This window comes from Anas platyrhynchos, chromosome W (genome assembly GCF_047663525.1).
Source record: "Anas platyrhynchos isolate ZD024472 breed Pekin duck chromosome W, IASCAAS_PekinDuck_T2T, whole genome shotgun sequence".
Lineage (NCBI taxonomy): Eukaryota > Metazoa > Chordata > Aves > Anseriformes > Anatidae > Anas > Anas platyrhynchos.
This window is the reverse complement of record NC_092620.1, coordinates 355,760-380,241: the sequence shown is the minus strand read 5'-3', so window position 1 is coordinate 380,241 and position 24,482 is coordinate 355,760. Positions and strand designations below refer to the sequence as shown.

Genomic DNA, 24,482 nt, shown 5'->3' with positions numbered 1-24,482 from the left:
CCTGTTCCAAAGGTTGTGCAATTTTGTCAGTGAATGCATTAATTTACAAGTTAAATAAAATCATACTCCCCATACGGTGGCTGTAGCTTTTATTTATTTTTGTTGCGGAAGATGATAGCCAATTCTAGAATGTGATAATTAGTGTGAGTTGAAACATTGACTGTATGATAATGAAAAGCATTATGACACTGTAAAGAGGTATTGTAGGATAGCAAGGAGGCAGTAACCACCCAAACATTCTAAAAATGTTGTTCATTGCGCTGATCTGTTCAAACTGAAGCTGGTTGTTGTACATTTGGTATTTGCACTTCATGAAAGGTAAGAGGGCTTGAGTCACTGCAGAATTCAGGCATGGACAAGTGTGAATCACCTCTGACTAAACCACCTGCAAGCAAGAAACTAAAACTGCTCAGTGGCTGACCTGGAAGCTGTGTGCATGCCTCTCTGCTGTCATGGCACACAGGCATTTTCTAGCAAGTTGTCATCGGTTTGCTTCTGAATGTATTATTAGCTGATCTTTTGCAGTAAAGGCTCTATATGAAGGCTAAAGGACAAGAGACTCCTGCTGACTTTAGAGCTTTGGATCAGGCCCACGCAAAAAGAAGATACATGCACATAGTGTCCTTTTATCAGTGTAGGAGATTGAAGATAGGACAAGGAGTAATGGTTTTAAACTTTGAAAAGGTAGATTTAGATTATATATTAGAAATAAATTCTTTACTATGAGAGTGGTGAAGCACTGGAACATGTTGCCCAGAGAAGCTGTGGATGCCCCATCTCTGGAGGTGTTCAAGGCCAGGCTGGATGGGGCTTTGGGCAACCTGGTCTGATGGGAGGTGTCTCTGCCCATGGCAGGGTGTGGAACCAAATGGTCTTTAAGGTCCCTTTCAACCCAAACCATTCTATGATTCTAACATCTCTGCCATCTAAAGCCATGACCAGCTGTGCAGAGGGGCAATCATAATAAACCCACATGAAAAATTGTTGTAAGAATACTGTATTTGTATATACTTACAACAATAAACATAAGTACCTTTAATACAAACCATTTGCTTTCCTTAAGATACTTTGTAGTACTTGGATCAAAATGCCCCTGATCCCTTCGAAATTAGTTGGAACTGCTTTCACTAAGCAAAGGTGAGAATTTAGCTTGTATGTTATTAGTTTTAATCAAAATTTCATTTAATAACAAAATCTGAAATCTCCACTTAGGGTTTTTATCAGTTGCTTTGCAGACATAGCAGAACAGTTTTAGGCACTGAGACCCTTCTCTGCCCCTCCCTTCAGTGAGGCATGACCAGGCAAGAGCATCAAGTTAAGGCAGCATCTCTTCTGAGCTGTCAGTCACACATACAAAGCTTTTTTCATGTTTCTGAGCAGTAGAAGGTGGCAGCTTGTGATGGAGTCTGTTGACAGGTGGATCAGTTGACACTGACTGGTTGCCCTGTGCTTCTAGGAAACTGAGAGAAACCTGGGTGGGACCAGGAAGGGCCTGCCCTGAAGGTGCGCCCTGCAGCAGTCGTGATACATGAAAGCTGGGGCTTGTGAGGCTGTAGCCCCTCCTTCTTGGGGGACCCCTGAAGCTGATCATGTGGCATGCGAAGACACCAGTGTCCCATTGGCTGGGTTTGTCTCCCAGGTCCTGCATAGTGCTGGTGCTGGATGAAGGGTCTTGTGTGCAGTGTGTATCCAGCGCCAAACCCTTCAGGGCCCTTACAGTCAACCTGCGCTAATGTCATGTGAGGTCATTGGTGTTTTGCAACAACTGAAAATAATCTGTGTCCACAGTGGAGAGACTTGATTTCCCATTCCTGAGGGTAGCTTTTTGCCTCCAATACATCACCCCTGCACCCTCTTTATGTCATGGATTGCATAGTCTCTCAGCTCTATCATGAGCATCTCTCCATAAATCAACCAGAATCCTAATGCTGTCTTAAAGACTTAGTTCCCTTCCCCTTCTTTTCCTGTCCTTCACTTCCTTTCTCATAAATGATTCCTGAGACAAAACATACATACACTCTCGCCTTCATGCGTGTGGTCTCATCTATTTAGGATTTTTGATTTGATTGAATCTTTTTGCTTCTTAAGACTCTTCCTGAATATAGACAGATCTTTAGTTGCCTTGGGTCCTGCACTGACCAATGCTGTCTTGGCAAGCAGTGAGGCTAGAACAGCCTGGTGCAACTGGCTTGCTGCTACCCAGAAGACCGTAGCAGCCCTCAGTCCCATTTGTTCTTGATCCCTAAATGTGGCAAGAGCTCTCCTTGCCAATGTAACAGGGCTAGTCTCCTATCATCAAATGAAAGAATGTGATTGGTTTTCTTTGGTGAAAGAAATCTTGTACAAAAAGATCCATTAACATAGTCAAAAACAGTCACTTCAACATAATCAAAATACTTTTTTTATATTCAGGGACGTCATTATTCTTTTTCCTTAACTGACTGCTTTTCAGTCTTTAATTTTAAGCTACATGACATAATTAGAAAAATTTCAATTCATATACTTAAGTTACAAGATGATCCAATCTATATAAGATGGTGATAACTGACATTTGTTTCTCTTTATAACTGAAGGAATTGCCTTGTCTTTCTGTGTGATGGCAAATTTCATGTTCCGTTTGCTTTTCTATTCACTAAACTTTTCTGTTCTCCAATAGGTGCCAGGCATCAGCATTTTCCTCTATATTTTTTCAAGAGAATTGTTATCAATAAAAAGAAAAATAGAATTAAAGTGTGTCACAGATTGATTTGGAGAAAAAATAAATGCACCAAGGCCAAAGCTTTCATTTTAATTAGACCTTGACAGTAAGAAATAATTAAAATGAAAAAAAAAAGTTTCACAGCTTCAGAGAATGTGAGATAATGTTTAGGGGAAAAAAAAAATCAATTCTCATCTAGCAAGTTTTCTCTCTTCAGGAATATAGTGAAATTTGTTTTTGTGTGAGATTGTTCTTGTAGTAATTTTGTCTTATAATACTTGGTTACAGCTTATTGCATTGGCAGTCAGACTGAGTTTCTAAGTCCTATCACCATCCAGACTTTTAACTCCCTGGTTTTCAACTTCACTGGCTTCTGTAATAGAATATTTGCTGATTCCCGATTCCTAGAGCTGTCTTTGCATAGAAGTTTTAGATGGATTGCTTCAATTTGATGTCCATTAAATCTTAAATGGAAAAAAATGTTGGTTTCCAATTTGCTATACTCCATCACATGAGATATCCTTAGCATTGTTAATAGCTGTCAATGTGTAAGTGCACTGGCCTAGTCCCTCCTTCTGTTTGTGTTTAAACATATGCAAGCAGAAACGCTGGAAAGGAAAGAAAATCCTCCACCAGGCATAACTTTATTTTTACGTTATCCCAAAATACATTCAATACACTAATTACAAAAGCAAATAGACTACGCTTATCAAAACTGTTGTCAGTTGCCATTTAGTATACTAATTAGAAACAGCCCATTAGAATATCAAAGTCTAGATTATTTTTAACACATCATTCTTTACTTACAGCGCCTACTACTAATATACCACTGACAATGAATTATTGAACAAATTACAAGCTGTCAGCTAATATAACAACCCAGTAGGTTATTTTCATAATTACAAATAAATTTTAATATTTGAACTTCTGTTAAATGCCAGAACTTTCCATTGAAGAGAACAGCCAAGCTCTAGAGAGTTCCAGCTGGAAGTAAGGATGGGGCTGCCAAGAGGAGGCTGTTTCAGCAGGCAAAGATGGAATTGAGCAAAAGCTGAAATCCAGAGGTGTTTGGTTACCCATGTCAAGTTGAATTTAAACTCAGCTTCTCATACCTCAAAATATAGTGTCTGCCTCACAACATTGCCCTGGTTGAGACCAACGCTGGTGAAGGGATTGACCCAGCACTGCTTATTGAGGTGTAGCTTCAGAACCCAGAATATGTCAGTTTGCTGGGTCAGAACTGTAATTAGCAAGGAACTTCATTTGCAAAGCCTCAAGCACCATTACCCTTAACTATGCACTGATACTGGGGCAGCTCCAGGTTGCTTGTGTGCAGCGGTAAGAGTTGTTAGGCTTCCCCAATACTTCTAGCACCAGAGAGAGGGTTTCCTTTTATATTCTATGGTTGAGTTCTCCTCACCTCTTGCACTCCCATTTTGGTGCCTCAGTCTGGTGTAATTTTATTATAAGCCATTTTGTCATTCCTGCTTTTACAAGATCAAGCTGCTAACAGCTTTTGAAAGGCATTTTATTTATTGCTGATTTTGTTATCCAAACATGTAGACAGAAGGAATAAAAAGATTGCATGGGTAGTTTAGGCAGAGATTTATGGCTTTGTTTTATAGCACAGGTGTTTGCGTAGGCATTTACATTTTGGGGAGCTAGTGTTAGTATACTTTCTCTGAGGTTTCTTTATTAATCATTCTGCATGATTTCAGAAAAGAATCAGCACTTTTTCCACACTTTCTATTCCCTTTGAATTTTGTATCTGAAGCTCAAAATTTCCAAAATTTGTGAGTCTTAAACTCTGATATTTCAGAGAACTGGAACGTACACCTGTTGTGAAACACATACAAAGAGAGCAGCAACTGTTTGAGATCATTGTTGGTTAGTGTTTGTCCAGGCACATGTGCCACTCACTGCCCTTGCAGCCACATCCTTGCAGACTGCTCCTGTTCCTGGGAGGAAGGAAAGTTGCACCAGCTTGCTTCCCTGTGTTCAGGCTCCCCTCCAGCCAACCCTATGGCCCCTTTTGTTTCTGGCAGTGCTGCATGGGCAGGTGTACCGGTTTTGCACTTCTGAGGGGACGTGGCTGCTGAAGGAGAACTCGACCCTGCCCTGGAGGAACCTGTCGGAGTGTGAGGCCTCAGACCAGGTAAGAGTTTCTGACGCTGGCTGCTGCTGTTGATTCAAACTAAACAGAAAAGGAGAAAATTATTCATTGATGCCCACACATTTTTAACCAGCCAAAGAAATCTTTTTTGACTTATTCTGGGTGCCTTGTTTCAATGGGCCTGGTAATATGGGACACCACGCATCTCCTCTTCAGCAAAGACAATGTATGAGGTAGATGAGCCCAGGTTCAAATGTAGGTGAAACAACCAGGAGATGCAAACTGGATGGTCCTTGCCATGGTGCAGGGAAGCCTGGCCAAATGCTGTGCTCAGCCAAGAGAGGCTCTCTCCCTGCAGTGCTCCTGAGGAAGACAGAGGTCTTATCCATAACAGGGTAAACTCAAATTGGAGAAGTCATCCAGTATTGTTCCATTGCCTTTCTTTCTGTCGGTGGAATGTTGCCAGGATAAAATTACTATTTGTCTTCTCTGTCCTGTAAGCAACTATTAAGATGAATCAAACTGAAGGATATTTGTTTTTCAGCTTTGGATAGGAGACAGTTCCTGCTTTTGTGTGGGTGGGTGTGTTGGGGGAGAGTGTTTTGTGGCTTTTTTTTTTTTTTTTTTTTTTTTTTTTTAATTAATTTGACGTGGGCTATGGAATTAGGCTTGTCGGTTTATTTTCTTGCCCTAGTGGAATTAGCCTTGTCGGTTTATTTTCTTGCCCTAGTGCTTTATACTCTGCAGGGAGCTGAGACACCTGGCATCAAATAAATGAGAGCAAAGGGATTTTGGTCAGCCATTGGCGTCAGCTAGTGCCCTGCATGTGTTCCCATGACGTGATACCATCACAACTATAAGCCTCCAAGGGTGATCCTTTTCATTGTATAAATTGGGTGTACGCTCTCCACCCCAGCATGCTGGGGACTATTACATACCTAGCCAAAACTGTTCAAGTATATGAAATTCCCAAGTGCCATGTCCCAAGAAGGTGTGTCCTCTGGAGTACGTGGAACTCAGTGTCTCATTCTTCAGGAGGAATAGATGGCTGCAAGCTAGGAGGAAATGGGAAGAGATAATTTCTTGTTATCCAAATACATAAGATTTAATTTTTCCCTTTAATTCACAGTCTTATTCTATGTCCATAGCACATTCTGGGGTACCCAAGCAGAGAACATTATCATACTAGCTAGTATAAGCCTGATCAATTAACTTTTCCTGGTTTGTCATTAATGCTTTCTTCCAGGGCTGTTTTGGGTCATACCAAGGAGACAGATACCTAATGATAACACTTGGTCATTTGGAACCTACCTCCAAATTTCTATGAGCTGATCTGGATTTTGAAAACCTGCATGCATGGTTTCAGTTCCCAAATATGAATAGCTGTGTTTGCTTTTCTAGCTAATGTATATAGAGCCCCCAATAACCTACTTTACTATACCTCTTGTGCACAAAGACAAGGTTTTTTTAATAAGTTTACTGCATATTATAACAGTAGCTAAAACGGTCCCAAGGGTTTATGAGCGAATCCTTATAAAATAACGTGATTTTCTTTAGGTATGAGATGTGGTTTTGATCTGTGTATGAGATGTTTTAAATTGTCAGGCCTCAGTAGTCTGCCTAAGCTTCTTTTTGTTGAGCTTTGACACTGAAGAGATATTTCTTTTCTCTTCGTAAGACAGCTCTCATATCATTCCTTTTAAAACATTAACCTATCAAATCCCTGAAGAACAGCTTGTATGTTCACATTAAATTCTCCTAGCTGTGCAAAATGCATCTGAATAGCTGTACTTATTCTTGAAGTACAAAGAATATATTCCTTTGTACGGCACAAATCTTGGGAGTCATCTGTTTATTCAGTAGCTTGAAGTAGGGAAGTAAAATGCCTGAATCTATTCAGACAAAGATATGTGCTTAGAAATGGGCTAGAATAAGACAACATTAGTGTCTTGGAGTCGAAACAACAAGCCTGTGTTATATTTCAGACGTGACCATAGCTTTTCAGACAGTTCTCTCCCTAAAGATTTTGTCCAGCACTTTCAAGCTAGGGCTGAAGTGGATGCACCTTCAACAGGAAATCCAAAGAGAGCTGCAGCCTGAGACTGGGACTGTCGGGAGGGTGCAAGCATCCCTGCTGCTCTGGCTTGCATCAGTTCATTTACTCCCAGGCAGTGCTGTAACGTGTAGTTCATGAGTCCATTCCCAGGAGGTGGTATAGTTGAGGAAGAAGAGGGATAATCTGGGGGCAGAGAAGAATTTAGTTATATGAATGCAAGGCACACTTTGCCTCAGAGCCAGCAAATGGGACCTGGCTTGTTTTACTTCTAAATATAACTGAAAGAACACCTCCATTACAGCAGTAAGGTGACTGGCTCAAAGTGTGCAAGTCTGAAAACATAAGCTTTGCCATTTTTACTGCAGAATTGAGTTGTGTCTGTTCTTCCTGCCATCTGTTTAACACCTGCTTGTCTGTTAATTCATGCTTCTCCAACTTTATTATCAAATAATACCACATGATCTATTTTCTAGCCAGGCTGCAAAGTCCAACTGTTTGACTGAACACCTGGGAGCATCTGGGGAATTCAGATTAAATTTTTATTTCCTTAGAACATAGGAAAAATGGAAGACTTATTTGATGAATGCATTTAAACTTGAAAGTGAGAGAATGACTTCTGGGTGTCATTAAGAAAAGTTAGAAAGCAATTGAGAGGAAAGAACTGAAGACCATGAGCTCTGTCTCTCCCCTCAAACCCCCCTCGCTTTTTTTTTTTTTTTTTAATATATACTTTTCTCCTTTACTTTTCTCCTTTATATGCTCTCAGGATGCACCAGAAGAACAGCTCCTGAATTTGTCCATCATATACACCATTGGATATGCTCTTTCCTTCTCTGCCCTTGTAATTGCAACTGCCATTCTTCTTGGATTCAGGTAACTGGCGAAGCTCTGAAGAGAGTGGAGAAAGGTGTTATGTTTTTCTATGTGATAGTATCAGACTGACAGAAACATTTGAGTTTTCCGTTCTTCCATCACCTTATTTCTCTTTCTTGTGTTGCCTCTGCATGCTTTCCTACCATCATTTCTTCTCAAAATGCAAGAAAAAATCCTAAGCTTTTGTAGTGTTACTAGTATGTGTGTGGATATGCTTTTTTCAGTTGGATTTTTTTAATATATATATTTTTGATTCTAATTAAATTACCACTGGAAGAGATGGGAAAAGAGAGATTCCAGCATTCCCTGATGTTGTCAACTTGGACATGGGGCACTGGTATGGAATGTGAGAGGTCATTCAGGACAGAGGTTTACATCTTGCTTTATGTGGAATTACCCAGAACATAAATCTCAGTCGCAGTCATTTCTCAACAACCATGTGTATGGTGCATTTCAGTACAGAAATGGATTTTTAACACAATCTCTCTTTTTGGAGAACTTTAAGAAATTATTTCTTTTGCAGTCTGGAAAGGAAACTAATTACGAAATTTGAAAATTTTCTGTGAAATACGTTGCTGTCACCTGGTCAGTTTGGCATGCTGGATTCATCCTGGTATGCACCAATGAATTGCACGAGGTACCTGAGAAGTAAGAGGTTGCTGGTTGCACAGCCTTCCCAAGCTGAATACGTACTGATGCTACATTGTGTAGGTTTGGTTAAAAAAAACAAAACGAAACAAAAAAAAACCTTGCTCCAACAGAGCAATCTCTCTTTTTCCTTCTCTAAATGCAATAAATATCTCGTTTATTTCAGTCCAAAATTCCTGTGGTGTGGGGATGCTGAGCACAGGAGACTGATATTTAGAAAACACAAAGACGTGAACCTAATCTGGTGTGGAAGGGAAAACTATTTGTCATGCAGTCCTGCTCCTTGCTGCTGTGTACATCCAGGTCCCATCATCCCTCTTACAGGCTGGATGAGGCTGCCTCTGAAGAAGTATATTTCCCCATCTTTCAGTTACTCTTTCTTGAAATCAGGTCTGGAACTTATGTGTCCTGGTCCTTAAGAAACTTTTTTCCCTGACTTAATATTTCTCATTGCCAGTTAATGATCATTTGCCCTGGAGGCAGCACTCTGTTAGCAAGGCAGTCCCTCTCCTTTCCTCCCTCCTAAGTGTATGTACCCATCATGTATTTGAAAAGATCAGTTGTACCTTCAGCTTCTAATTTCCAAAACGAAAATAACCCTAGTTTTATACTACTGCACAACACCTTTTAGCATTGTATTATCCCTCCTTCCAGTGGAGAAGTGTAAGGCTATCTCAAAGATTTAAAATGACTGCAGGAATGTAGAGACATGCTCACCCTCTGAGTGCTGTGTGATGATAATTATGATTTGTTCATGTAGTAGCTGTGCAACTTTGGGACTCATCCGACTGAACAGCATATGGTCTTGAATTCTCCAAATGTCTCCCAGGATAAGAGCTTTCTCCTTGTTTCACCCATCAATGACACTTTTCGAATAATCTTAGCAGCCAAAATGTAAAGGTCACAGAGCACAATCGTATATATACTGAAGGAAGGTTGTGCATGTTTTTGGCAGGAAACAAAGAGCAACTCTGTTGCAGATGACTGGTAAAAGAGAGAGAATTTAGATGCTCTGACTGTTTGTGGAGAGATCCATTAGCATTTTTTCCTTTAACTGTGAAGTGAGGGCTGGAAGAAATGTGCACAAGTGTGCATTTCTGATTTTGATAATGAGTTTTCAGAGATGTTAATGGGGCTCAGAGTCTTATTACAACTATGCCATCAAACCATTTTGTGTTTTCCTGTCTAAATCATCAATCTGGAAACAACTTCTTCCTGGATCCCATAAAATACTTAAGAATTTACCCCTATGTGGGTAAATGCTTGTGGCCCCAGTAGCTGTGCAACCTCACCAAATAAGGATAGAAATTTAATTCGGTGGCACCAAAAGACTGATGTTATCCACTTCTGCAATAGAAGGAGTTAATGAGTTCTTAGACTGCAAAATAACCTTTATATTTGCTTTTAATAATGATTCAAGAGAGGAAGCAATATATCTCTAGTGTCCAATTTTGCATCTTCTGAAAGAAATGAAAGAAAAATCTGTAATTTCAGTGAAGCTGAATTAGCCCCATAACTTAATGACTGAAACAATTTGAATAACTTGCATTGCCTGCAGCAGAAATAGTCTGTAACTACTTGCAAACTATTTTCTTCAATTGACTAATTTACATAAATTTGTCAATTGGATTTAAATGCATGGCAATTCTGAAGGGCAGCAGCAAATAAGTTTTAAATTAAAGGAAAGTAAACATTTATCATAGGTAAGTTTTGAAATAGGCTGTGACCTTAAAGTGATGCAAAAAATTATATTTAATCTATACACACACACACACACACACATATATATATATGTTCTCCTTTGTCTTAGTTTAAAACTGATAGCTTTGAGACCAACTAAATAAACATGGACTATCTTACCCAAATTTATAGAGCAATAAAATCAAACATCTAAAGCAGAAGTTCACTGAAACTTCTTAAACTTCTTCTAGAACAATTTTTCTTGTTTTTTCTTGTTGTTGTTGTTTTGTTTGTTGGGTTGTTTTTTGTGTTTTGTTTTTGGTTTGTTTTTTTTTTTTTTTGGTTTTTGGTTGGTGTATTTGCTATCTGAATTTTTTAGCATCAAAAAAAGAATTATATCCAGTGTAGCTTCCTTTGAAGCAAAGTTTGTATCCTTGCAATGCTGGAAGAAAAACGTTTGTGGGTGAAGCTGGTAAAACACTGACAGCACTCTGCAGCTGGGTGCCATTTACATGACTGCAGTTTCCTTTGCTATCCCTTGATGTGCTCTTCTCAACAAGTAGCAATTTTGTTGTCTTTGCAGCTAGCTGATGGAATTCAAGAGGATTTTTCTCTGTTTTCAATTCTGAATGCAGAGGTGAAAATTGTGTTCCTTTTAGTTCCACAGAAGATACTTCCAATTCCCCTGGGAGGCAATTTGAATACAGGTTTTTCTCTTGTCACATTGGTAATTTACAGGTGGATTTTTAATTAATTTATTTATTATTTTTTTCATTGTGGGAAGGGATGCTTGAACACAGCCAGAAGCTCTGCTGCATATTTCCTGAGCTTTGCCAAGGTAAACCTGTGCAGTGACATCAGGGTCAATTCAAAGAGGTTAGATACAGCATTATGTGAAGTTTCATATTATTATTATTATTATTATTATTATTTTAGTCCTTTCAGATATTTCTTCTGAAAATGGCTTTAATTTTACACTTTTTAAACCTTTCAAATAGATTTACCTAATGTGGTGATCTTTTCCCTTCCCTGAGACACTCACCCTTAGGGCTTAAAGTTTTGAATATCTTTTCCTTTATAGTGATTTCTTCCAAAGACAGTTTGAAATACCTGCAGCCATTCTTAAGTTATGGGATTTCCTCAGGTACCTCATGATTTTCAACAGGGCCCGTTGTTCCCTTCCTCACTCCTACCCGTGATATTGCAGTTTTTACACCACTTGTGGATCATGACCGATTCTTCCTTTTTTTTACAGACATCTGCATTGCACAAGGAATTACATTCACCTGAACCTCTTCACCTCTTTTATCCTCCGTGCTATATCCGTCTTCATTAAAGACTCAGTGGTGAAGTGGATGTACAGCACAGCCACACAAGAGCACCAGTGGGAAGGACTTATCTCCTTCCAGGTAGGGGCAGACACTGTGGTGGTTCTGAGGATATTGGAGTCATCACGGTGGTGTGTCTGCATCACAGCAGGTAATTTCAATTTGTACACTGAGGCTTGTCCAAAATGCTGTTTTCTTCAGTCCATAGAGTTTCTCTGAATCTTGTATCATAATGTATGTGGCTGTGCAAGCTGGGGCTAGTTAGAGAGTAGTTGGTGCCATGACATGTTTGCCTGTGATAGGTTTTCCCCTTCTAGATGGAACAAACACAAAGAGGTGGATTTTTGGCATATATACAAATGACCATTTCTTCTTCCCAAGCTGCAGGTTCTGTTCTTCAATAGTGACAAGAAGGTATTCATTTTCCTAAACCAACACCTTTTGTGATAAGACTGTCCCTCTGGTATAATGACCAAATTAGTTGGTCATTCTTGGAGATCTTTATAATCTTTTAATGATGAAAAAAGGGATGCATCTGATTTAAATGCAAATTTAATTTTAGAAAAGCTTTGGAGCAACAAACTAATTAAATACTTCTAATCAAATGGAGAGGATATGCAACTCTTTTGTGAATATGATGAAAGCATGCCTTTCCCTCTTCAGATCTGGAATACAAAATGTAATTGAATCTTTAAAGAAAGGGATTTCCATTACATGTATAACTCTTGTGATTCTAGAACATGGGTGCAGTGGTTGCTGCTGAAATACAGGATTGAGGTCATAAAAAGTATGTATTCTAATACATACTTAGTGCCCATCCACCCATCCTTTTCTGACCTAAGGCTTAAGTGCCAACACGACGAGTGAATCTCTTTTGACAGTTGATTTCTTTGCATCTGCAACGTATTGGCTGGCAGAAAATAACACTGTAATGCTAATAATAACTAAATGCAGGGTTTGGAAATGTTCGCAATAAATTGTCAGTCATTTCCTCCTTTCAATAAAATAAAAAATAAAAAACCTATGTACTTTCACACATGGTTCATCCAATAGTGGTTTCATCAGATCTGATAGATATATTAATTAGGTAATCAAGTTTCACCCTTATCTAAAGCCTGGCTGCCCACTTCTCTGTAATTTACCAGCCAAGAGAGATTTTGCACTTAAATGTGATGCACTGGACAGTATTGTGCTTCTATCAATTTTACTTTTCTTTTTTTTGCTTTGGAAGATAGTTAACATTATGGAATGCACTATTTGCTCTTAAATAGAGAAATTCTCAGCTGCAGAAAGGAATATTTGGGGAAGTGAAAAGGTTCACTGATTGCAGTTGATATGGACACTACCTTTCATTTGTGATTCTTTTCATCTTTCTGTGCTGCTTTTCAAATTTTAATCCAATGCATATTGAAGGAAAATGCAGATTTATTTTTTTTTTTAAGGAGCAATGCTGTCTATCTGCTCTGTATAGCACACAGTGCTGGCCTCTGTCCTTTCAGTACTCAAATGTGATGAATTTAGCAAGTGTTGTTTTGAGGGGAAAGTAAAAGTAGGAGAACAAAAACAACTTTTGGGTTAGTCTGTTTTTTCTTGTAGCCCCTGTTGCATTCATTTGGGCTGTGCTTTCTTCCATCACAGGAATCCCTCATCTGCCGCTTGGTCTTTGTGATGATGCAGTATTGTGTGGCTGCAAACTACTACTGGTTGCTGGTGGAAGGCATGTACCTGTACACGCTGCTGGTACTTTCAGTGTTTTCTGAGCAAAGAATTTTTCGTCTTTATCTCTGCATTGGCTGGGGTAAGTTGATCTTTCCTTATGTCCACCACTGGCTGCGTGTACCAGCAGATTGTATAACAGGAAAAAATACTGTGTGTCTATTGTAGCAGTGCCCAGTTCAAGTCCCACACTTCATTCCCTTTTTATTCCGGATCCTTGATCTTGCTTAGGCTGGACCAGCACAGCTCCTAGATGCTTGCAGTGTAGATAGAGTCTGTAGGTTCATAATGCTGGTGCTGTGCTGTATCACAGAAACAACCCAAGCCAGTGACAGGCTCATGATACTTTTCCAGCAAGACATCAGCTTCCCAATACATGAGGTGTATGGGTGATTTCAGGTGAGCAAAGGCTGTTCTGAACTGCCCTGCTTCAGCTCCTGGCAGTTTCTCATTACATTCAGTGACGTGTTAGCTACTTGTGGTGCAAAATTGCGGTGATATTGTATATCTTGTCAGGAGCAAAGGTAGAGATGTGCTGGCAGCATGAGCAGAGGGATGCTATAGGGCTGACAAACAAGAGGCTGCTAGCAGGGTGTATTCAGGTTGCTTTTGTGGGAAGAGCAGGGCAAATAACAAATGTCAAGTGAAAGAGTCGTCAGGGTGCATATACCATGCGACCTGTGTGTCTGAGATTAAGGACTGTGATAGTATAAAGTCAGTTCCTTAAGCCAGAGCTGCCTTCTGTAGAAATTCTAAAGTTCTGGTTCTTCCACTCTCTGGTTATATGTAATTCTATTAGTGTTCAAGACTGATCTTATTTTTGAAATTATCTCCAAAAGTTTTTATTGCTTTCACTTTATTCCCCTTTTCCTGCCTCCCCTCACTCTGGCTTAAAGTAAATCCGGGTAAATACTGCAAGTGCTTTCATAGATACTAGTTTAAGCATCTAAATTGTTTTGACTGTCCTGTTTGTATGGGTTTGCTAACTGTGAATATTTATTAGTGAAGTAATCCACTGGTAAAGTACATATAAATGGCTTACTGTGAATTGTTCGACCAATTATACTGAACAGAGATACATGAAGAGTAAGGGCTTTCTGACATACTGATGGGAATAACTAAATGCAAGTAATAGCAAGTTCTTGCTGGAGAGTTTTAGTTAAAAAAAATTCTTTTTCTTCCCTTGTTGTTTAATATAGGGCATACAGCAAAAGCATTTTATATAACCAAAGAATCATAGAATGGGTTGGGTTGGAAGGGACCTTAAAGACTGTCTAATTTCACACCTCCTGCCATGGGCAGGGACACCTCCCACAAGACCAGGTTGCCCAAAGCCCCATCCAGCCTGGCCTTGAACAGTTCCAAGGTTGGGGCATCCACAGCTTCTCTGGGCAACCTGTGCCAGTGCCTCACCACCCTCATAGTGAAGAATTTATTCTTTATATCTAATCTAAATGTATACTTTTTCGGTTTAAAACCATTCCCCCTTGTTTTATCACTACACTTCTTGATAAAGAGTCCCTCTCCAGCTTTCTTATTGGATCACTTTATTGAACTAGGTATGTTTTGATCACTCTACCCTTGATATTTTTTTCTTATTATTATTTTTAAAGAAGGGGGAGTATCCTGAAACTTTGAAGTCATGAGAGTAGATAGAAAAAAAGAAATGGAAGGAAAAAAAAATCAGTGCAAAATTTTATCCAGCCAAATCCTGAGGGTACTGTGTTGTTTTATAAGCAAAGGATAGGATGGTTTTGATCTGAATCATTTCTAATTACAGTTTGTCTCTTTCAAAAGCAGAGGGAAGAAACAGAAGATGCCATTTTGGTTTTGTTCTTCCTTTACAGTGGAAGTTTTGCTACTGTATGCAGAATTTCTGGATGAATTTGTGGAAATAAGTGGCAGTGTCAGAAATTGACACTGGTAATATGGTCTTCATCCAGACTTCCCAGAATAGCTTTGCCAGTGACATTCAATCCTCTTCTGTGTAGTTTCTTGCTACTCCAGCCATGGCTGTATGTGCAAGCCTTGCCACTAATTCTCTGTCTTCAAATGCAGAAACATCTGCTATTGCAGTCCTGTGAAGCTCTCAGTGCTCCCAGATCAGTTATAACAGGTAACAGGTCAGTCTTTAACAACTTCTGGGAACAGATGAAGATGCTTTTTCTGTTTTCTTGCTTCTTCACTGGTGTTTCCAGTTTTTGGGTGCCCAGGTCCCTCACCAGGTCCCTTTCTGCTGTGAATTCTTAGGTATTTTTTGAGCAGTATGACAGCCTCAGCATAATGATTTGCTTCAAAGAGACAGTAGATTCCTGTTTGAGTTGAGAGCATCCTGCTCTTTGTGGTTCATCAACTGTAAAAATATCTGTTTGATTGTGTCAGAGCTGACTTGATACCCTGACCTGTTAATGAAGTGTCTTCAGGATGATTTTTTTTTTTAATTTGTTCATTACTCATCTTTTGATGAATATTTGTGTGTTAAGATTTCATATCTGTATTGTTCACAAACTTAGTGGGTGTTACTCATTTCATGTTATTTCTTCTAATTGAACTTACAGACATGAGCACTCACAGACAATATGGTGTTCTGCTGTCTGAGTAATTTCTGTAATCCCCCGTGTGATAAAATATGGTTGCACTTGTACTTCTCTCAAAAGTACATATGAATAAACTGTGTATTCTCTCCAAGGTTTTTGTCTGTCTGAGTGTTTGTGCATGCTCTTGGCCATGATATTAGCCCTGTTGTACTACTTTTGAGGAACAGCAGGTCTCAGAACAAACAAGAAGCTAGAACTAATTCTCTGGGTAACCCCAAGCAAAACTGTAATACATGGACCAGCTTTCAAGCATGCAGAAATGTCCCAATACATATTTCTCTTCAAGCTTTTCAATTGTCATGTTAGACAGTGTTATGTTTTGTCATTGACAGTGGAATAAAATCCACGTAGCTGTGTAACTAAAAAAAATGTACTTCTCCCATTTCCTGTCTAACATGAACATTTAATTTCAATTCAAAACACAGGAAGGGTAAAACTGCTTTTCAAATAGAAATAAGTAAAAGATACCATACTTATTCTGTGTTTTCCTAGGAAATGCTAACAGACAGTAAAAGGTGTTACAAAAATTAATAAATATTTCCCAAATCTATTTTTGCTATATGATAATGTTTTTAACATTTCAGGTCAGTTCTTAATGTTATTAGATGGAGCTCCATTTATTACCAGTTCAAATGAGTAATTGTCTTTGCTATTAGAAGTTTTTTATGAGGGGAAAATATATCTGTTTACCTCATGTAACTGTACTTTGCAAAAGCTAGGGAAGTTATACAGTCTTGATAGACCAAAGCAAACTATAATGTTTTATAAATTGCGAGTCATTTATTTTGATATCATATATACTAGTAAGATTCTTTAAACATTTCTGATTGCTTGTAAGGTAACTGTATTCCTGTAATGGCCACTTCCTTGTCAAGATTTCATGCAATAGTTGGCTTTAGGGTAGCCATGTTATGTTTTTCCTAATTCATTTAATGTGGAAAATGACTTGCTTGAATTCTTTTCCTTTGTAAAAAAGACTTTAATACATTTGTTTTGACCCCGAGTCCCACACATCTTACTGCAAAAACAACGGCTTATGGCATTTTCACAGCTGAGGGAAGGGGGAAGAAAACAGAAACAGTAACAGCATTAACAAACAGAATTCTGTAAAGTGTCTTAATAAGCTAATGGCAGAGCAGGTAGATGAGTTGTTTCCTTCGGTCTGGAGGTCAGCACAATGGTAGCTAAGCAGGATGTTGATTCAGATAGTCATTATCACTTGCGGGGAAAAATAATCTGTTGCTATGCAGTGCTGGTACCCAGTGCTTCCTTCCTCTAGCATAAGAGAAACCCACGGATCTCCCCTTCTAGAGAGAACAAAATTGTAGAAGAAAGGCAGAAAGAAAACAAAACTAAGGAGGTCAAGATGATTACTCTTTTCTGTTTTGTTTGTTTCTTGGGATGTTCAGACTGCTCTTAATCAGGATGTCCAGAATACCAATTCATTGTTCTTCTTGTCTGAGCCCAAGCGAAGAGTCACTGAGCTAGACATTGACTTCAAGCGGTTGTGTCAGTGCTGCGTGGTCTCTGGAGAAAAGCAGCAATGCCATAATGCCTCTGTGTGCATCTTTCAGCAGCTACTGAAAACAGGACCTCTTCACATTTAGAGCCAGGGAGGAGGGAAGAATGGGAAAACAACGTCAACCTCCCACAGTGACTATGCACGACTTCCAGGCTGGAAGAATGACAGGAGGAGACAATTTTCAGCACTAAAGACTAAGAAGAAAATGTTAATAAAAAGCTAAACATCCTCCAAACTTCTATGGTAATTTTACACCCAGCTGCACTTGCAGCAGGGAAACTGCCATAAAAAATAAATAACTCCCCTCCTTCCAACTCTTGGTAATCCAGACTTGCTCTGAGGAAGAATATGCTGAAGGAATGAAGCTATTAAAGGCAGGTAGCCTGGCTAGGGTGTCAAAATCTATATTCTGATTGCAAGGAAGACAGGATGCATGCATTATACTAGCCTTCTCTTACAAATTTTGAGTGAAAAATGTTTCAGACAAGGATGTGAAAATGGGTTTTGTGTCCAGACTGAGATTGGTAGGAAATTAATCAGTCAGGAGTTTCTCTTAATTCTCTTTGCACTTGGTCTTCTGCATTAAACTCTTTCATGATTTTTCTTTTTTTAGGAAGAAAAATATTTCATAGTTTCTTCTCACATCTTCCATATTGAGACTCTTTGTACATCTGGTCATGTTTATTTATCCCTAATTTCACTTCACTGATCACGTATTTCTTGCATTCACACATTAACCAGCTGGTAAAGTCAGACTGTCCTGGATGGGTTCTGAGAGAAAGAAAGGGGTCTGGAGTTCTGACAGCAGTAGTGCCCTTCTGGTTTGTGTGCCTGGTTGTCTCAGAAGCTGAACTTGAAGCCAGTGATGTCAGGTTACATAGAACAGAAACACAGAATCACTTAGGATGGAAAAGAACTCCAAGATCATCATGTCCAACTGTTGACCTAGCCCTGCCAAGTCTACCACGAAACCATGTCCCTAAGCACCACATCTACATACTTCTGAATGCCTCTGGGGATGGTGATTCAACCTCTTCTCTGGGCAGCCTATTCCAACGTATCACAACCTTTTCAATTAAGAAATTTTTCCTAATATCCAACCTAAATCTGCCCTGGTGCAACTTGGGTCCATTTCCTCTTGTCCTATCACTTGTTGCTTGGGAGAAGAAATATGAAACATCTGAAATTTGAGCTTATAAACAAATTCATCAGTCATAAAATGCTCTATGCAGAAGATGTCCTTATTTAATGGTCTCAGCAGGAGGGCAGTGCTCTGGTCCTACAGAGGCAAATTTCCATCAAGGAGAATCTCTAATCAGCGAGTGAAGATGAGGGAAGCCTCTCTTGCTCCTCACACATTTCTCTCCCCTGAAATTGTTTTTGCATAAAATATTATACAACGCAAAGCTAGCTATAGCATATGTCTGCAAGAATGAAAACTTGCTTGCATATTGAGATGGGGGAAGAAGGAAAGATGGCATGGAACATACCTGGTGTCACATTTCATAGTAACTGCTACTTCATGGACTTCATGACTGCCTGAGTTTTTCTGTTCTATTACCAAAATATCTCCGACCCACTAAAGAGACTGATTTCTACATGTTGTTACCAGGACATGGTAGCTTCCATTTGCAGCCCCACTAGTGATTCTTCTCTCTGCTTATTAGGGACAGTGAACACTGTGAAAATGTGAACCAAATGGTGGATTCCGGAGCAAAATTTCTCACAGCTTTCTTCTCTTACCTACCCCATCCTGATATTGTCCTGTATAAAACTGCTGAGATTTTTTTGAGATGGATAATGCCTATTTTTCATTTTTCCTTTCCTTTTTTGTTTTTTAATTATAGTTGTACAGACACCTGGGCAGGTGCAGAATGTTGTAAGCTAGGGTGAAAATAGATCCTGCTGCTTATTTATGCAGTAGGGTGTTAAGATATTGACTTGGCAGATCCATTACTTTCTCATCATCTATAATATATATAATTATTGCAGCCTATTATTCAGAAGCCCCATCCCTGTCATTTGAAGTTGAACTTTATTAGCTGAACTGTCAGCATGCGTATTTCATAATACACTTGATAGGTTTCATAATCACAATGTGGTGTTCAAAGACTTTTGGTCAGTTATTCTGTAAACAATAATATGGCAGAGTTTATTTTGAGCAGATTTTGGCAGTCTCTGGCATCTTCAGCACTGCTTCAGTACAGACAGAAGTAGACATTAACATTTCCAGAATTCAGAGACCTTTTTGTAGCCAGTTAATCTGGTAAAAAAGACCAGTCCTAGGATTTTTTGTATGAGGACAAGCAAAGTCAGAAAGAGTTCAGCTTGTGTCTTAAATAAGCACACCCTATAAGTGAGTGCACTTTCTTGTCAGATACCTGATCTTCTTTGAATAGCTGCAGGAGAAAGAGTTGTAAGACTGAAATTCAGATGTGCCAAAAGAGCTGCATGTTGGGAGTCTAGGACTGGAATAGTGTTGATTCTGTTAATAAATAATTCGTCAGTATATTTTATTCAAGGAGCTGTATAGAATTTGCTTCTTCTGCCTTCTCAAGCTAGCCAAATTTCCCCTGAGTAAAGTAGTAATGACATTTACATTTGTGCCTGTTAACTGAGGTTAATTAGGTGTCAAGATTATAAAGCAATCTATGGAGAACCTCAGTGATCCTTGCAAGCCACAATTACTGCAGAGATGCTGCAAACTTGCTCTTCTGCTGTTTAAATATCTATAGATTCAAGGTGGATTAGGGAAGGCTGTTGTGGCATTCTCCTGTTTAGATCTTGATTAGGGCTTTGAAAAACTGGATGCAATCCCATCTGCTGAGATTGTCCCCCAGATATTTTTCAGAGCCACCATTTTCTTAGGATAGGACTTTGTGAATTTGGTAGATGTCAGATGGTGTTATCCATGTAGTATTTGCACTGATATTCAAAGCTCACAACTATGCATTGCACTGTTATGTCTTGGTGTCTCACGTGAAAAGTATGTTGCTGGAATCTAATGTCTATAATGTGACTGGCAGTGTTGCAACAGAAAGGCACCACAGGTCTGTGTCACGGGTGGGAGGGGCAGACGATGTTGTACACATCACCATACTACCTATTAGTTTGCATATTTGTATGGTAGGATGCTGATGTGGTTCAGTAACACCAGCCTTGAGGTAGACCCTTTTAAAACATAATAATAATAGATTCTCACTTAATGCAAATGTCAAGTAATGCAATTAAATCTGGAAAGATTTCTGATTTATCAAGAAGATGGATATATCCACAAATAATTGTCATTATCACTCAGAATATCTGTTCCCTTCACTGACACGCAGCCTTTGTGCTCTTGGTGTTTGTGCGTTGTCCTGCAAATTTCATATTAAAGTGTCTTAATTCTCAGCAAAGTCAAGAAAGGAATAATTCAAACTATAATTAGTTTCTATGAATCAAAGGCTCATTTGTGTTTGGAAATGATTTGCAATGCGTCTGTTCTTAATCTCTTATACCAGTATCAAAGCAGCACTGAGTTCTCAGTAATTTTGCTCCCAAAATATTGTGCATGCTCAGTATCAGGTATGTCTGTGGAATGTGATTCAACTGCCTGCCCAATAATCTCTACTCAATTTATTATCTTTGCTATTGTTCTAATTTTTGGTATTGTTCTGTGATTTTATATTGCTGTTCTTTATTCTTTTTTTTTTTCCTTTTTTTTTTTTTTAATGGATTGAGTAGAATAGCAGGTCTTTTACAGCTATAGTATTTAGCTGTTCTAATAGTAGAGAAGTAATACAATACAACAAAAGAGTAGGTTTTTACTGATAGTGTATGCCCACTACAGATGCTGCTTGAAGATTTTCAGTTTGCAAGAGATCACTGATTTTCCTGTAACTATTTTTGTCAGGAACTGTGTATCTGCTCTGTGCAATGCTCAGTGTTGCACACTGATATTCTTATGATCTGTTACCAATTGGCTCTAAAGAATGTAATAAGTATATTAAATATTGCTCTTCCCATATAATATATGTACAGCATCTGATAGAGTCCAATGAGGTACACAGAAGAATTGTAGACCATGTCAGCCTGTCCTTAGGCAGAAAGTCTTCATCCTTCTCCATGAGTCTCAACCTGCTGTCATTCCTTGCATTATTTTTTTGGCTTTCCCTGTACTGAGTATTGGTTGGTAGATGCACCTTAAAATTACTTTTCAGGACCTAGGAATTTAATACGTGGAATAAATTTGAGAGCCTTTGACATAAAGCAAATAATCACTGCCAGCTTATTTGGCTTTTCTCTCTTCCCCTTACACCCCAGATAAACCGTGAGCATCTGTAACACATACTCTGTCAGGTAAGCATAGGATCAAGCCCCTTCTCAAGACCAGATGCATTTGCTTTGTGGCAACCCCTCAAGTCCTTGCCAGCACTACAGCCTAAACTCAGGACTTCTCTCTGAGGGAGGCCTGAGCACACTTGCTATGTGTGGTATGCCCATTCTTTCATTTATCATTAGGGTATGTGGAATTGAGTGTACTCCAACCCTGATCCCAATAGACAGCCTGTGCTTGGTGCTGCCTTATTGCAACATACAGCAGACCTGCAAAGAGAAATATGGATGCAAAAGGTTTGGTTCCGAGAGCTCTGTATTCCTCCTCTCTAGCTTGAATACAGAGGCTGATGGAGACTCCAGAAATTTAGTTCTCTTGGTTCCTCCATGAAAATCTCTACAGAAAAGCTGCTATATTCCAAGTATAAGGCCGACGGTCTGTTGTTTTTTGCTTGTGCTCACTAAGTGGAGGCCCAGGCAAAACACGCTACGTGTATTAATTACTTGCAGGTTAGATTCCTCCTCCCATCATTCAAAGCCACCTACACTGGACAGGAGCTGAAACCTTGCTACCGGAGAATTATGTTGCTCATCATTATGTGGGGGTTTTTGTCCTTTTCTATTTCCCCTGTCCACTAATTTCAGTGCCAACCTTGTCTCCTCTCTTCCCAGGTGTGCCAATGCTGTTTGTTATCCTCTGGGGAACTGTCAAGTACCTTTATGAAGATGAGGGGTTGGTTTAGTTCTGATTTTCTAGCTCTCTCATTTGTGCTGCGTGTGCGCACTGGCAGGTCATCGTTTGCTTTCTGTTCAGTGTGGTTTGCTTTGGCAATGTGCTGAAACCTCATAAAATTGCTTCTGTTTTGTCTGAAGGTCTTGCATGACATTTGAAGAAAGAGCTTATGTTTCTTTCTGATCAAAATTTTCTGCATGTCTGAATGAATCTATTCTTTTGCAGGTCAAGGAAAGGTACGTTTTGTTTTTCTGTAGTTACAGTATCAGCAGTAGAAGTCATCATACCCAACCAAGACCTCACCTGACATTGTGCCTTTGGCAGTAGCCTTTACAGTTATGCTTCAGAGGAAGGCAAAAACTTCCCACAGGATTCTGCCTGTGATTTGTAGTGGTTAGCTTATGCCTTGCAGCAGAGATGTGATTGCCTGTTCTTGTTTAAGCTTCCATTATTTAGGTCTTCATAAAATAAAAACAGTCTTTCTGAAGTCAAGTATAGCACAAACAAAATTGCTGCAAAACACAAAATACATTTTGTCCACTTTTACTATTGTGCCTGTTCTGAAAAAAAATTGGCTTTGATACACTTCATGTACCAAATAGCATTGTAGTTTAGTATTTGTTTTTGTTTAAAAAAATAAAAAAAACTAGACTGAGGAAAATGACTTCCTTTTTAAACTTTATGCCATTTTCTTTTTATTCTAAATGAACCATTTATCAGGTCTTCCTCTTACTTAATTTCCAAACAGCCCAGCCAGCATTTTTGTAGAGATTGTGGGTTTTTTCTTCAAACACAATCCTTGCTGGAGAGATGCTGCAGTGTGAAAATTCAGCGTAGTCAGTCATCCTCAGAGTGTTTTCTGGTGCTCATGAGTATTAAGAACCATCTTTTTTTCAATGTCTTTTGTAATACTGAAATAATTCAGTCAAGTTGCCTCTTCTGGCTGAAGTAATGCTGGGATTTTCTGACTTTCCTTTTCAAGGTTGACTTGATATTATTCTGTAAGAAGATTGTGGTCACAGTGATGTATTGCTAGTTTTGTTGAAATTATCAAAATAGGTGTAGAGAGCATGTAGCATCTGAACAGGCAGTAGTCCATGGACATATCTTGCCATTGATGTAGAAAATGTATTCAAAGTACTCATGCTGAGCCTCCTACATTATGCGATGCTCAAACCTGATTTATGTTTTCTATTATGGAAAACTGTCATTCACTGCCTTTAGCGGACCTTAAAAGGGACAATTTCGCACCTTATTGAATTTTCTAAATCTTGTATAAATATTTGTAAAATACGACAATAAATAAACACATGCAGTAGCCTCTCTGAAAGGCAAGATTTCTGCGCCTTGGGCAGACATTTGTTGGAGCAGCTAGGGATATCTTTCATGCTGTTTGCCACAGCACTGTCACCACGGATGTGCAGCAGGCTGTAAATTTCATTTGTGACTCAACTATTTCCCTGGTTATGAGGAATAACTGAAAGTAGATGTGGTCAGGGCTGGGAGTTTGAGGCAGTCCTGCAGATGTAGCTGTTTGGATGAAGGACTGAATCCTGCAAGACCTATTTGCAGACTGGCTCCTTCTTTCTTTAAATGTGCTTGTGTGAACTCCTTTATAAATCAGTTGCTGTTATAAAAAGTGTGCTATTGAAAAACACTTTGTCTAGATTACAAATCAAATTAAAAGCAAGCTGTGCTTGCTTAATCATTAGACTGTGCCTAAAGAGCTGATACTTACACATCTTTATTTCTGCCTGCAATTAATTATGGGAGGAAGACAGCCAGCCTACAGATTTATTTATTTATTTATGTATTTTAATAGAGCTATTCAGCTACGCTTCTTTAAGGAAAAAAATCAGTGTTTTCATTTTTAGAAAAAGACTACCAGGTTGGTAAACAAAGGCAGAAACTTCCCAGTAGCATCTGTTTCACTGGACCAATTCCCCATTCACAGTTCTGATGCTATTTAGTTGTTGAGCATCTTCTAAGTTGTGCTGAACAAACTGCAAGGATAGATTCCAAACACAACAGCTGTTGGTGTACTTACCAGTGTGACAATCCCAGAAAACACAAATTTACAAGAAATCATGTACATATCTATCAGTTTCATTTTCTGTACTGTTTAATAGCTGTGACACTTTAATTGGACTCTAGTGGTCTTTTTATTACACATATTTGTATAAATTTAAAAGTAGCTAAATCTC

At 39.0% G+C, this 24,482-nt stretch overlaps 1 protein-coding gene across 4 annotated transcripts in view; it reads left to right on the top strand.

Annotated features, from left to right (window-relative positions):
* LOC101792725 (glucagon-like peptide 1 receptor) overlaps window positions 1-24,482 on the top strand; it is an 89,425-nt gene that overhangs the window by 51,139 nt on the left and 13,804 nt on the right. For all 4 annotated transcript variants that reach the window (XM_013103405.5, XM_027454021.3, XM_027454022.3 and 1 more), the window contains exons 4-8: window positions 4,744-4,853; window positions 7,634-7,740; window positions 11,324-11,477; window positions 13,035-13,194; window positions 22,218-22,278. In XM_013103405.5, coding sequence (XP_012958859.1) covers window positions 4,744-4,853; window positions 7,634-7,740; window positions 11,324-11,477; window positions 13,035-13,194; window positions 22,218-22,278 — 592 coding nt within the window. The remainder of the gene's footprint in view (window positions 1-4,743; window positions 4,854-7,633; window positions 7,741-11,323; window positions 11,478-13,034; window positions 13,195-22,217; window positions 22,279-24,482) is intronic.